The 15,624-nt window shown below is 38.5% G+C and overlaps 1 protein-coding gene across 3 annotated transcripts in view; it reads right to left on the bottom strand.

The window, feature by feature from the left end:
• LOC143855527 (DNA binding protein) overlaps positions 1-11,400 on the bottom strand; it is a 56,921-nt gene extending 45,521 nt beyond the window's left edge. For 2 of the 3 annotated variants that reach the window (XM_077365675.1, XM_077365677.1), the window contains exons 1-3: positions 11,283-11,400; positions 2,718-2,887; positions 1,433-2,501 (exon numbers count right to left, since the gene is read on the bottom strand). In XM_077365675.1, the coding sequence (XP_077221790.1) occupies positions 1,433-2,501; positions 2,718-2,851 (1,203 nt within the window). In that variant the 5' untranslated portion in view covers positions 2,852-2,887; positions 11,283-11,400. Of the gene's footprint in view, positions 1-1,432; positions 2,502-2,717; positions 2,888-10,522; positions 10,572-11,282 lie in introns of all 3 variants that reach the window. The other variant, XM_077365676.1, reaches the window with a different exon arrangement.
• Between the last annotated feature and the right edge of the window lie 4,224 nt (positions 11,401-15,624).

The following is a 15,624-nucleotide window of genomic DNA, read 5'->3' as shown; positions in this document are numbered from 1 at the left end:
TTCCAATTGTGATAAAATATGAAGGAGAAAAACTAGGAATTCAAAAAGGAAAATTACTACATCTTATACAAGCAAGAGAGAACAAAATTTCCAGCACTAGAAGCTAGAAAATTTGTCCCCCCACCTCCGAGAAATATCGGTTTCTTCTTCTTTCATCATCTCTTTTATTCTCCCACTTCTAGTTCTAGTTTTAGAACACCAAAAGGTTCCAAAAGTAAAATTCGATTTCTTCTTCTTTGGTACTGATATAGATAAGTACCATCTAGGAATAATTGTTATTCAATATCCCTTGGTGCAACAAAAGGAATCCATCGGTTTAAGTTGCGAGTTCACAGCGTTCAGAACGATTGCGGGCGTTCGACGTGTAGATCAAGAAGAAGATTTAAATTTCGGTAAATAAAAAGGTAAGGTTCTGGTATTTATTTTCATCACCATCAGATCATCTAGACCCTGGGTTCCTGGATTATAGGCAAAATTGTTTAAAAAATTTAAAACTATGCGATTTCTAATTCAGTTGCGTATAGTGATTTTGCTTAGGGTTAAAACCCTTCCAACAACAAACGCACAAGGTATTTCCCATTTTCCCTTTTTCACGTCACTAATTTTTTTATAAAAAGAGAAGACTATTTTCCTCTCTCATTCATAGAAAAAACAACTGTAACTACTATTCATGGTGTGAAACACATGGGCGTTTTCCGAGTGGTCTCTAATAGAATGTAGATGAAGTTGGTCAGCAGTGCAATTGCTATTGTACGGGGGTGAAACCAAAGAGAAGCTTTGAGAGACATGTTTCTTGTCCAATATGATTCTGGCATTCACTTACACAGCATTCACAGAATGTTGGTTTTCTTGGAGAGGATCGGTTCGCGACGATGATGGTGGTGCGGCGCCCGTGGGGCTACTGTGACAAAAAAACGATTGGTACGGTGTCCTGGCAATGCTCCTTGGCCAGCGATGGTGAGGACTGGTTCGTGTTGGTTGACGGCCGTGAGTAGCAGCGGTAGGTGATTGCTATTCTTCTCCTTCAATAGTTTGTCTTTCCGTGCTTCTTTCTCCGTCTCACCACACCCAAATCTTATGATTGTTATTTCCCTAGTTACTTCTCCAAATTGCCCTTTTCTATGAGCATAAAACCTCTCCAGAATCTTCCCTTGATTTCATCTTCAAATGAAGACAGCTTGTCTGTGACGGAAGAATTAAGACGAGGTAGTGTTCCACGTCACATCCGCGTTTTAAAACACTGATCAAGGTATCAAGTCAAATCATTTCAACATGTCCTCACCAGCACTAAATAGCTATGCATATGATCAGAATATTTGGATTGTTAAGGCGAAACTACAAGATATGAAATCGAAAACTATAAATTCTAAACAGCAAAAACAATATAAAAAGATGCAAAACATAAACAATGGAGTAAGCTACTATGACTTACCTCAACCTCTGAAAGCTTATTTATATCATGAGTCGAAATTTCACGTGTTGGACTTCTGCTGTGTGAAGGGCAAGCTAAGTTTTCCAACACTGGATTTGCAATGTTTACCATTACTTTCTCATCAACAACGCTGCCAGACAGGCTTTCTGGAGAGTCCATTCCACTCAGTATAGAGCCCGAGTTAAGCGGCAAAGATAAGTCTTCTGCTTTCAAGGGCCTTTGTTTGCCAATTTTATTGCCATTCCTTGTTGATACATATAAGGGTGAATTTACAGATAGGGTATGATGCAATTCAGTCTGGTTCTCCGATATACAGACATCACAGCCTTCTATATGGCTATGCTCGTGTGGGTACAGTCCATTGCTTGGTTGCATATCACTCCCAGGATTCACTGGAATCCCATCGTACTGTTGTGAAAGAGTTTCATTTTTATCTTTACAATACTTAAAATCTTCGCCATTGTAGAGCGTAGGAGCTACTCTATCATTAGCCGATTCTCTAAAATGTTCCGTCCCCTCCACATTTTTGCTCACCCCAATTTGTGTGCATATCAGTTCATCTGATTGTGTTTTGATATCTCCTTGTTCCGATGGGTTCCTTGCCTCGTACTTATTATCATTAAGGTACCTACCATTGTCAGAATTCTGCTGTAGATCACCAGTAGACTCTGCATGTGTAAGTTGTGGTATGAAAATATTATTTGAATGATATTCAAGTGTTTCCTGACCATCGGATTCATCCATTTCATTACATCTGTGAATAGATTGCCCATTTGATGTTGTAAAAGGTCCGTCAGCAATATTGTATTGCTCCTTAGAAATGAAAATGGTTTCCTTCTGACCCTGGCCAATTGCATGCCCAAATGTCGAAGATAGAGACAAGTAACTCTCTGGTTCTTCTGAGAAATGATCAACACTTAGTTTTTCTGGAGATGAACTAGCGGGGCCCAGCACTCTATTTTCCTGAATTATATCTCGCACGATTTCTCGTACTTTGTAGAAAGATCCACCAACTTCCTTGTGTGTGAGATTAAGTGAGGGAAAACTTCCATTGTTAGAAGTTTGATACCTGAAAGCAAGTTGATAACCAATTAAACCATACAGGGTCTAGATTCCAATGATGAGGCTCATCAACAAGGCAGGAAACAGGGCAGGAAATGAGAAATTCCATAATTGTAAGAGGCCAAGAAATAGGCAGAGTAGTTAACTAATTACAGCATATACTTGCCAACGACTTAAAGCTAAAAACAGTAGCATCTTGTAATGTAAGAAAACACAAACTTACTTCTTAATAAAGGTCTCAACCATTTTCCTCCTCTCCTCTTTTGTTCGCCGACTACGAGGCTTCTTTCCCTGAGAATCACTGCATTTAGCTAGAGCAAATGTTTGCCCAACCCAGCTGACTTTTACCGCCTGCATAATGCTGAATGTTCACAGGACTTTCAGAATTTAAACCTGCATAAGGCACAGTAATCAAGATTAGCTGGGGTTATCATGGTTATAGATTTTAATAATTCCAAATAGGGCATGGTAATCAAGATTAGGTGAGGGTATCATGGATATAATTTACAATAATTTGAGGAAAGGGGTAATATCTAATAGCTTGAATGGCTTATTTTTAGAGATAAATGTAGTTATTTATGAAACAAAAGATATATCCTTCATGTGATTAGAGATGAACATAAAACAAAATCCGAACAGTAATGTCATAGAGTGTTACAACCAAGCATAAAATGGTAACAGTCTGGCAGAGACCTAATAAAATACCAAAAAAGGATAGGCTTCTTTAGAGTCCAGAAGATAGGAGGAATACTGAGGCACCAATGAACGAAGACTTAAAATAGATATAATCTAAGGCCCATTCCCCTACTCTGCAGTTTCCATAGTACTTGAATTGCCACAAACATACTTTAGGCAAAGATGAATTGAACTAGAAATGAAATCGAAAAGTGAAATACGGGTGTGACAACCCGAGGGGGGGGGGGTGTGAATTGGCCAATTAAAATTTTGGGGCTTAAATGAGGATCATTAAAATCATTTTACCAATTAAGCCTTAACAAGTCTAACCCTTTATCAATCAATAAATATAATGTAGGATAAGGATTAGATATGACTTTATGCTTATATACTCTAACCCTTGTTCAATGAAACATAAACACAAGTAAAGGGTAGAGATTACCAAACACCAAAGTGCAAAGAGAAGGAGAAGAGAAAGCATCCACAAGGCACAAAATTTATAGTGGTTCGGTCACAACTTGACCTACTCCACTCTTCCAAGTTTTCTTCCTTGGGATTCTCCACTAACCAATAAGATTCTTCAACGGGCGAATCTCAAAGCCGTACACCAACTTCTACTTTAAAGGGATCACACCCTTTCTGCATGAAGCCTTACGAGGGCACACTCCCTCTTACCATGATCCACCTTTCTTACCGGGCCGAATCGGAGACCCTCAAATACAATGAAGAAATAAAATGAAAAACTCCCAATGCCTCTTAGATAGGTGGATTACAGACCCTGTATGGCTCACAAACACTCCAAGGAAGATAAAATGTAAAGTCTATGGAGTACCTCTTGATAAAATATGAAAATCTAAGTTCAAAGAGGTTTTAACCTTTCATATAAAAGTTTAGGTTCAAGAAGATAGGATTTTAATCTTGCAAAAGGCTATTTAGAAAGGTTTAGATAGTGTATATATAGCCCACAAGGAAATATGACCGTTTGGGGGTAAAACTGTAAAATACATGGTTGAAAAAGTCAACATGCGCAAGCCCCAACAGCTCTATTTCCATGTCGCGGCAGTCTACCGAGGCACGGCGGTCGCCCGCCCTTATCGGGCTCTCTATTTGAATTTCAAATTTCATACCGTCGCGGTCAACCGGCCCTATGGCAGTCGCCCGGCGAGGGTTACCTGTTTGAAATAAATTTTCGGTTCAAAACACTATCGTGGTCGACCGAAACTATCGCGGTCGACCTCCAAGCCCAACCTGGATGTTTTCTGGATTTCCAGAAAACATATCCGCGGTCGCCCAGCTTACCCCGGTCGACCGGCCCGATAAATTTCGAAATGTCATGGACTTCCAGGTAACATCTAGCGATCGCCCGGCATAGCCCGGTCGACCGGCCCTGAGTAAAATTCCTTTTTTAACTTTAAAATCCAGGGGCTTTGGGCTTTGGGCTTTGGCTTAAGTCCTAGGTTTTCAAACACATTTTTGGGTGTGTGTATGGTTTTCAAAGATGTAAAAACTTAGGTATGAAAACCATTTTAAAACCTTTTAAAAGTGCATTTAAACATAAAGTCAAGAGGACTCCAAATACATTCTAAAAATAAGAACCTTGAGTCTTTTTAGAATTGGTTGGCTCCTTTGCACTTTCTTGGACTTCTTCGGCTTAAGTGAACATCTTGAACTTTGTCTTGGCTCTTGTGACTTATCCTCCAATCTTCAATGCATGTTGAGGTACATGAGGTGCCACCATGGCATGTTCAACTCCAAGCTCCTTCTTGACACTTGCTGAGAAACTTGTGGGATCTTTATGTTGAGCTCCTTGACTTGATCATCTTCAAATAGTGATGACTCCAATGTAGGTGCAAACTCTTGGTTCATTGCTTTCTTGATCCACAAGCTATGTGTTGAGTTGAGTTGTGTAATGGCGATTATGACATGAAATTCATGTATATGACACAACACTTCAAGGCAACACATTAGTCTATAAAAGATAATCAATTTAGTTTGCTAGCATAAAAACAAGAAGGTAAGATGAATGATTAACCCTTGGGAACCCTTGGGCTTACATTCTCCCCCTTTTTTATGATGGCAAATAAATTGATTAGAGAGGAAGGAGATATCAAACCAACAAGATGAGTATGCATGATATGATATAAACAATAGAGCATAGCTCCCCCTCACTATATGCACAAACATAATTAACTACTACAAAGCGTATGGTGCATACACAATTGGACTACCTAATCAATTCCCAAAATTCTCCCCATTTTGGCAACTGCAAAAAGGCAGGGATCTACAAGTGAAAGTGCAAGTGGGGTGTCAAGATGAATAATAGCTTGTCTAAGCTATGTGCCTTGTATATGATATACCATTCAAGCGCTAGGAATGCTTATCACAGAGAAAAGCAAAAGTGAAATGCATGATAAGCCTTTTTTTTTTTTGATCAAATGATTTGCAAGTTAAGCATAGGAATAGGGGTAATAGACCTTGTGAGCACATCACAATGCTCTATAGAAGCAAGCCATAGGTGAAACCTATGTTGTAGGACATGACAGGGCAGAATGATTTGAATACTTGGACTTCATTTGCAACTTGTTGAAGCAGATAAGTATCTACCTGAGCAAAGATATGCTCGAATCTATGACCTAACATTTCAAGTTCACAAGTTGCATTATGTAGGGGTTTTCTTGTCATAGGGCAGATAAGTTTCTTCCTGAGCATGAACATGCTCAGAACTGTAAAATAACTATTGAGTTTAAGTTGTTTGGCCCTAGATAGTTATACATTTGCAGGTGAAAGCTCCCCCTGACTATATGCACTAAATCTAAATGTAAAAGTTCTAAGCACATAGGCCCATGATTTAAATTACCTTAATCATTCTAATTTTTGCTCCATTCAAATGAGAAGTACAATTTGAATTAGAATGGATGATTATTAGACATAGGATTATAAAGTTGAGGCAAGTATAGTCTAATAACCACATGGATACCAAAATAATGAACACCAAGAGAATATACATCCATGGCAACCAAAAGATCATATATATATATATATATATATATATATATATAGGAAAACATAAAACTCCATATACATGAGCCAATAGATGGAAGAGACACACCATCTTCTCATCATGTCAAAACATCAACAGAGATATATGAATACTAGGTGTGAGGAACAAGAACTCATCACCACTACAAAGGATAAAATCACATATCTCTAAATATGAAAGACAAAATGAACCATAAAGCATACTGCCCCTCTGGACAAACATCTAAAATCACAAACATATGCCAAACATAGCATATCCATCCACATCTTATAAAATAAAAGCCCCTACTGGGCATAAACGTCCATCAAGCATAAAACCCTTACTGGGCAACATTTATCACAACATAATAATAATAATGTCCAAAAGCTCATCTAGGGGAAGAAATGGATAATATTATAGCAGCATTATAGTATACCATTTCTGGTGTACCAACTACAGTCTGTCTCCTATCAAGAACTGGTGAATCCATTACATTTTTGGAAGAGGCTGGTCAAGGAAAGGAGTCGAGGAGTAATGTCGAAGAGAATGGGATATTGATATAGCCTGTAATAGCTCATCATGCTCTCGAGCTCTCTCACTCTTGTCAGTGGCTAAGGTATCCATTAGTTGTGAATGATCGGTGGCCCTCTGAATATCAGCCCTAGTAAGCCGACCTATTTCTGCACTCATCTGGTCAATCCGTCTGACAAGATGCTCATATGATCTCTGAGGCTCAGTAGTCTGTGCTTGCTCATCTCAGCCTGACCCCATGGTACTCTTCTAGAGCCAACTCTACTACTACCTCCCCCTGTGGTATCTCTTACTCCTATTTGAATCAAGGTAGAAGAATCGATCACAGGATCAGGCAGTGTGAAGTAGGCCTTCATCAAATCTACTCCGTTATAATTTAGCAATTTAGTGATGGGCATCCCGTAGGGTAAACCTCATTTTCCCTTCTTAACTGTTTCATCCATGAATTCTAAAATAACGGTACTGAGGTTCAGTTGAATCTTCTTAATAATGCAGTGAGTTAAGAATGCTTCAAATGGTTTGACTGCATCAAGATTGCCAGCTCTTGGAGTGAAATTGTGAACCACAATTTTATGGATTATTCTGGCCTGATGATTCATTTGATTAGATATGATGTTCAATTTTTTACCTGTAGGGGGGAAAGATCCTAAAGTTTCGTAAACATCCTTCCTTGTGAAGCGATGGTTCTCAATGTCATCTTTTCCCCAAAAGAAGATTCACTTTCACTTATTAGGGACATCAAAGATATTACAAATTTCTGCAACATTCAACACAAGCTGTGATCTGCAGTAGCTATTCATCACTGCTCCTCCATGTGATATTAAAAGATTTGCATAAAAAAGCTTTACAAGCTTGGGGAAGATCAAGGAGTTAGATTCTAGAAATGGTACCCATCCTTGTGCCGCAAAGAGATTGAAGAGATCAAACTCAATAAGGTCAGTAATCTCGACTTTCCTTCCCGAGATGATCGGCCTATCTTTGAGGAGCTCGTACCTTTCTTGTGCTTGTTGATTAAATAAGTGTTCATTAGGAGCTCCATTTTCTTCGGATTCAGATCTTGACCTCTTTTCTTTATGTGCAAGCATTTTCCTTCTTGAGGATTCCATTCTAGGGTTAGGATTTTGAGAGATGATTAGAAAACGCGGTGAAGGATGAGGGATTACGTGAAGGATGATGGAGGATGGAAGAAGAGAATGAAAACAAAGAGAAAACGAAAGATTTTAGGGAGATATGAGGAGAAATGTAGGAAGAGTGAGCTATGGAGTGATTTATAGAGTAAAACAAATGAGAGAGATGAAGAAACGAGAAATGAAGGAAGAGGAATGGATCAACCTATTTAATACCTTTAATCTTCAATAATCTTAACGGAAAATAGCTTGGGAGCGAAGAAGCGAGAAAACCCTAGGAGAAGAAAGAAACGATGGAAGTGAAAAAGTGATTTGCGGACGCCCGCAGGACTATCGCGGTCTCCCGCCGCGACTCGCCTGTCCCTTTTTATTTTTCCCATTTCGACCATCCGCGGTCGACCGGGTTCACGCGGTCGTCCGCCGCGTCTAACCTGTTTTGATTTCATTTTTGTCCAGGTTACCTTCCGAGGTCGCCCTCCGAGGCTCGGTCGACCGCCACACCCCTGTTTTCAATTGCTTGATATTTTTCAAGGGATTTTGTGGACAAATCAATTTTCTCCTATTTTTCTCGCATTTATGGGATTCTAATGAACATGTAAACTCGATCCCTAGGCTATGTGAGGACATCTAAAAATTCATTTCTATTTTTCTAACATTTAATGCTCAAGAAAATGAATGGACATATATTTTCAATGAAGTTCTTTGTGGATGTATGTTTGATGAATTTTGCTAGATACAAAATGTGACACTTGTTAGAACTATATCTAGCAATATTTGACATGTTAGCTCATCTAGTTTTGGATACTAAGTGCATATGTGTGTGTTCTTGCACTTAAATGGGTTTTTCTAAAAGATTTTCAATATAGCACAACATATAGTCTAAAGAGGTAATTTCTTGTTTTCTTTATAGACTATAAGAGATACATGATGTGATCATCAAGCTCAATAAGCAAAGATACATTCTATTAAAAACATGACTAATGGTATGTATCTATGCTTAATTATGAAATGATATATCATTAAAGCAAAGGTAATCTAGATACAATGAATGCAACATTGAAATAGTATCTAGAGAGAATTCATATGATATAGCAATTTTACCACAACCCATTTAACCAAAGTGTTCAATGAAGAGTTTTAATGGGTGATTTTGGAACCCAAATTACTTTGGTTCCAGCCAAGTTTGTGTGTGGAAGTGAGTATTTTCTTATCCACACAAACTTGTTTGATTCAGTGTTTAAAAATGCGGATTTGACGCGGAACGCGGCCAAGAAAAATCCTTGTCGACTCGGCACGGACGCGGCAAAGAATGCGGTTGACATGGTTTACATGGTCATAACTCGGGAGAGTCAAAAGAGTTTATTGACTCTGTAGGGCAAAATGCGGAATGCGAATGTGGTGCAACGCGGAACGCGGCCGAGGTAAAAAGGAGTCAACTCGGGTGAGTTCCTTGCCGAGTCAAGGAGTTTTTAAACACTAGTTTGATTTTACAAATTTAAACTTGCACCTAGATTTGTGATCCCCTAATCTACCATAATCTGAACATGAATAAGGGCCGGTCAACCGAGGCAAGGCGGTCGCCCGCCCTTATCGGGCTCTCTATTTGAATTTTAAATTTCATACCGTCGCGGTCGACCGGCCCTATGACGGTCACCCGGCAAGGGCTACCTGTTTGAAAAAAAAAATTCGGTTCAAAACACTATCGCGGTCGACCTCCAAGCCCAACCTGGATGTTTTCTGGATTTTCAGAAAACATATCCGCGGTCGCCCGGCTTACCCCGGTCGACCGGCGAGATAAATTTCGAGATGTCCTGGACTTCCAGGTAGCATCCCGCGGTCGACCGGCATAGGCCCTGAGTAAAATTCCTTTTTTAACTTTAAAATCCAGGGGCTTTGGGTTTTGGTCTTTGGCTTAAGTCCTAAGTTTTCAAACACATTTTTGGGTGTGTATAGTTTTCAAAGATGTAAAAACTTAAGTATAAAAACCATTTTAAAACTTTTTGAAAGTGCATTTAAATATAAAATCAAGAGGACTGCACTTTCTTGGACTTCTTCGGCTTGAGTGAACATCTTAAACTTTGTCTTGGCTCTTGTGACTTGTCCTCCAATCTTCAATGCATGTTGAGGTACATGAGGTGCCACCATGGCATGTTCAACTCCAAGCTCCTTCTTAACACTTGCTGGGGAACTTGTGGGATCTTTATATTGAACTCCTTGACTTGATCATCTTCAAATGGTGATGACTCCAATGTAGGTGCAAGCTCTTGGTTCCTTGCTTTCTTGATCCACAAGCTATGTGTTGAGTTGAGTTGTGTAACGGCGATTATGACATGAAATTCATGTATATGACACGAAATTCATATATATGACACAACACTTCAAGGCAACACATTAGTCCATAAAAGCTAATCAATTTAGTTTGGTAGCATCAAAACAATAAGGTAAGATGAATGATTAGCCCTTGAGAACCCTTGGGCTTACAAAAAATCTTAACCAGTTGTTCTGAATTGAAGTAAAAAGGCTGCAGTTAATAGTAATGAATATATGGACATAATAGACATAAATTTTAAGGGATTTGACCACAGAGACATTAAAAAAAAAAAGGAATTGATCACAAGATATCTCTAGAAAGAAACTAGCATATCCTATGGAGACACAAGCTGTGTATGGGCTTACCAGCAATCGTGCAACACAATCAGGATATCGGATATCCATACTGTGAACCCTGAAACATATTGATCTTAGAGGGTTTAGCTAAGGCCCTGTTTGGATTGCATGAAAAACATTTCTGATGGAAAAAAAATTTCTTCATTTTTTTTCTTTCCATGATTTAGGGAGAAATAATATAATTGTGATTAATTTAGAGGGACAGTGTCATAAATCAAATGTCCCACTAAATAGAGATTAAATAGGGTTGTTTCAAGTTATCTTTTTTTTAGTGTGTTAAAAAATTAGTAAATTTTACAAATACTTTTCTTTTACAAAATTTTCAAGAAGATTCTTGCAATCCAGACAAGGCCAAAAAAATAATAAATAAATAAAATCAAATGCTTTGGGTTTCTTGGAACAAAACCCATATATTTCTAGAACCTGTTGGCAGGGTTTTATCTGGAAAAAGGCCTCTTGACACATGGGTGGATTGAAAAGAAAACAAAAGAAAAAGGACCCAACTAATGTATCAAAGATTCTGGATAAAGCAAGAAGAATTCAATGTAATATCTGTCTCTAGGAAGAAAGAAAACAAAACCCAGAAGAAGAAAACAATTACTTTCTACTACAAAAATTGGGTCAGAGATTATCCTCTTCTACTTGTAATTTCCAAAAAGAGAACAACTGCATCGAGTGAGTAGAAAATGAGATGGCTATAAAGAAAAAGGATAAATAGAGTTATTATAAGCATGGCAAAGAAAATGAAGAGTTAAAGAGAAGAGCATACGTAGATGATGGTTGAGGAAGCAGAGAGAAGATGGGGTTCGCGTTTTTTCTTCTTCTCTTTGGTTTTGAGGGAAAACCCTCTCAGACCCAAAAAGGAATGCGGCAGCAGAACTCACAGACTAGGCTGCTTAAATTGACTAGTAAAGACGATTACTGACAATCGTACCCATGATCTGATCGAGACTGTCGATCTGATGACTTACCAAGTGGGTCCTGATTTGGTCGCAAACAAAGGGATCTTGTCCACTGCATCAAGTAGACCTGGCAAACGGCTGGGTCGGGCCGGGTCAACCCGCGGGTGATGCGGGTGCGGGTCCACAGGTCGGGTGAGAAAATGACCCGCATTTTGGTGGGTCAAAATTTACGTGACCCGCGCGGCCCGCGGGTGGGCCGGGTCAACCCGCGGGTCACCCGCAAATATGCCGCAAATATGGGATTGTAATAATTATTTTGATTTGACAGCCTCTATTTTTCCCGTAATTGTCGTAACCAATTGTCGTAACCTCGATATGTGATTTGGTATTTTTTCGTAATTTTAAAATTTTATAACCCTTTCTAGGTAATTTTTCATTCAAAACTTTATAATTTAGCTAATTTACTTTTTGTGGTGTAATGATTACTTTTTACATTTTCTAGGAACATTTTAGCAACATTTGGATGCGCGCATCTTTGCATACACAAAGGCCACTTGCCGAGAAATTGCCAAAGGAGAAGCTTGATAGCAAATTCTAATAAAATAAAAACCACATTTAAATGTTATCAACACTACTGGGCACTCTCACTTTATGTATGGCCCACACCATAGGATGATCCAAACCGTCCATTAGTTGGGCCATAGCCTAAATAGGTTATGCTCCAAAAATCATTTCCATAGGATGATCCTATCCCTCCAATCTGAATGTTAGAGGGTTGATCTTAACCCTCTATAGATCGGAGGGTTAGAATCAACGATGGAAATAATTTTGGGGCATAACCTATTTAGGGTATGGCCCATCTAATGGACGGTTTGGAACTTTGGATAATCCTACGGTGCAGGACATACCGTACTTTTTATAAAGTGAGGAGTTACTCATAAAAAACAAACAGCAGTGATGATAACATTCTCAAAAAGATTAAAAAATACTGTAAAAATGCGGGTGCCCGCGGGTTGACCCGACCCGTGTTTTTGCGGGTTGGGTCACCCGCGGGTTGGTTTTTGACGGGTCACGGAAACTTAGACCCGTGCCCGCAAATTTGCGGGTGGGCCGGGTCGACCCGCGGGCACGGGTCACTTTTGCCAGGTCTAGCATCAAGGCTTGTATTTTTTTCTTCAAAAAATAAAATCTAGGGAAAATGACAAAAAAAATTGGCACTTTTAACTTAAATTATGAGAAAAGGGGCTTGTTTGGGAACTGATATTTACGCCCCTTTTATCACTAGGGACACCCAACGTCCGTGTATCAATGACAAAAAGAGGGCTCATGTACTTGATGTCAGAAAAATCCAGTGGCTTTGATTGCAAACTACACTGGCAATGGGTTTCCTAGCTGATCAAAAGGGGCGTAAATATCATTTCCCGCTTGTTTTCTAAATTATGAGAAAAGGATGAAACAGATCACAAGGCATGTTTTAAGACAAGAATGCCCTTCACTTGGTTTTTTTTTGCTAAAAATGGATCCCAATGCATTTCACCAACCCTCTTCACCTTTTTTACCTTCTTCTCCCACACCAACCAGTGAAACTCCATTGGCCCTAGTAAAACTCCATTGCCTCTAGTAAAACTCTATTGAGAACCGGTGAAACTCCATTGTCATTTATAACTTGTAGATTTTATTGGCTCTCTTAATTTTCTTTGGCTATTAAACCTAAGCTCTAGTAGGTCCATTCCATTTGCTAAGGTTTTGCATGTTCTTTACATGTTATTTGTCTTTTACATTGCTATGGTGTATTGTCATCCTCTTGCTTTACATCCTCTCTCTCTCTCTCTCTCTCTCTCTCTCTCTCTCCCTATATGTTTCTAGTTAGAGTAAAACCAAGATGAAACTCCTACTATGTACAATCAGAATCACTACTTAAACGGTCAGAACCAATATTTAGACCTTGCAACTGTTAGAGAAAGTGCCCTAAACATATAATCTTAGTCCAATAAAAAGGGAAATATTATTTTATTATAAAAGGAGTTTTATATGTGGCCCACATGGGACGAATTTTCTCAAGTGGGAGACTTGAGAAAACGTTCCATAAAAGTTTCCAAAATTTTTGAAATACTTTCATATTCAAATGTATCTATTAATTTGAGAAAATCTATTTGGAAAAGGAAACTAGTTTCAAGATAAAGAGCAAGAGAGAGATTTTTGGAATAAACTTATTAAGTCTGCCATCTATAGGACTCTTATTCCAGCGTTTTACAAAGGGGAGAAAACGTCCAACTCTTGTTGGACGTTTAGTATTGCAAAAGGTGTGTTTTTATAAACTTGTTTTCTAATTTTAGATAAAGCTTCAAGTAAGAAATTTTAGGAATTGTAGAATTGAAATTCTATAAAACCCAACTTGGAGTGGACGTCCAATACAACAATTTGGAAAGTGAAATTTTCATTTCCCATCTATCATATTGAAAAATGTCCAACCCTCTCTCTCTCTTGTTTTCTTCTCAAGTTCAAAAACTAGTTTCCATTGAAAGACATAACTTGAGATCAAAAGCTCCATCAATATCTTAGATTCTCAATTCAAAAAAAGAGCTGATTTAGATCAGTTCTTGATATAGAATGAACATTATTCTATTCTTTTTGTGAAAATCAAAAAGATCCCATCGGATCAACTTGCGACGTCCTCAGCAAAAAGCTCGTTCGTGGCGATTCGGGGAGTAAATCAAGTAGACGATCTTCTTCGTGGTAATTTCTACAGATGTATGCTTTTATCTATTTATTTTATCACCAAAATATAATCTAGATCCTAGAAATCCTGGGCTAAGGGCGGAATTAAAGATAATTATTATAATATGCGATTTTATTCTGTTGTGCATAGCGATTTTGCCCGGGGGTTATACAACCCTTCTAACAAGTGGTCAGAGCAAACTAGGGAATCGATTAGGAGGCTAACGACCCAAAGATAGATCATACGGTTACCCGCTGTGAGCCTGGACGTTTATCCCGGCTATCCGAGGTTCCTAGTATTTGTGTGATTTTAATAGACATATGACTATTTTTAGAAAACAGTGGATCTAATCTACTTGCTGGATTTTTTCAGATGATTGCTTTTCATAGTTGGATACGAATACGAATCCAACGCCATCAAGAATCATCGAAATCCGACGGGCGGATTATGAGATATGATTCTTCAAAATTGCATGTAATTTTTACCCCAAACAAGTTTGAAAAACCTGTAACCCAGGCATGGACTTTTCAAATAATGTCTTGGGGAGTTTGTAGCATGATCAGAACCATGATAGGTCTTTTGGATAATTGAATCCCACTCAAAATTATCCAAAAGGTCATGCTATCCGGATTATATCCCCGGTACAGGACAATTTTTTGCTTTTCCTATCAAATGATCTTGTTTTCGCACAAAATTTTTTATGGTGATTTCTTAGATCATATAAAAGTGTTTTATGATTATTCTAATGGAAATCAGAATGGTTGTGTATTAATTAAAAATTAATCAACCCATTAAAAGTGCGAAATAATCGCTTAAAGTGAATATTGGGCAGAAAGGGAGTTTAGACCTCAACTCGTGCGCTTCAAGCATATGTTAATTTCTAGTTTTATTTGCTGATGTGCAAGTTATTTATTTTCTCATACGTGGTTTGTCCCACATATTGACCGTAATGTATTAATTTTAATTTTATTTAATTGTTATACTCCCTCTGGGCAGTTGCGCGGGCAACTGGTTTTCCATGGAGATTTGATCAGATTACCTAGGCTAGTGTAGGATACCAAGGTGGTTTATTTCGTGTTCAAATAAGCTCAATTGATGATCGGATCGTTGATTTGGAGGCCGACGGATGGATTGAATCAACTGTGGCATGGAGATGCTTCAGAAGGTCTGGCGGATGATGGCGGTTTTTTATTCAACCAAGGACGGACATATACGCTGATGTTGCTGATTTATTTAGTATTTTTTGATGAGGCATATATCTAAAATTTACCCCTTTGGATGATTTGCCTTGAGGTCGGTGAATTTTCTTAGTGTGAAAGCACTTAGTTGCCCAAAATTCACCTCCGGTTTGGTAATGTGGAGTCGTGGGGATACCCTTATTATAATAAGGTTAGTGGGAGTTCCCTACAACCCAACTACCAAATTGAGCCCATGGTTTGGATGGATGTGTTCATATGATGGATGCCTTATGATTTCTTTATGCTTGTTTA

This window comes from Tasmannia lanceolata, unplaced genomic scaffold (genome assembly GCF_043159265.1).
Source record: "Tasmannia lanceolata isolate RefF3 unplaced genomic scaffold, GAP_Taslan_0.1 ptg000021l, whole genome shotgun sequence".
Classification (NCBI taxonomy): Eukaryota; Viridiplantae; Streptophyta; class Magnoliopsida; order Canellales; family Winteraceae; genus Tasmannia; species Tasmannia lanceolata.
The sequence above is the reverse complement of the archived record's forward strand: the minus strand, read 5'-3'. Positions and strand labels throughout refer to the sequence as shown.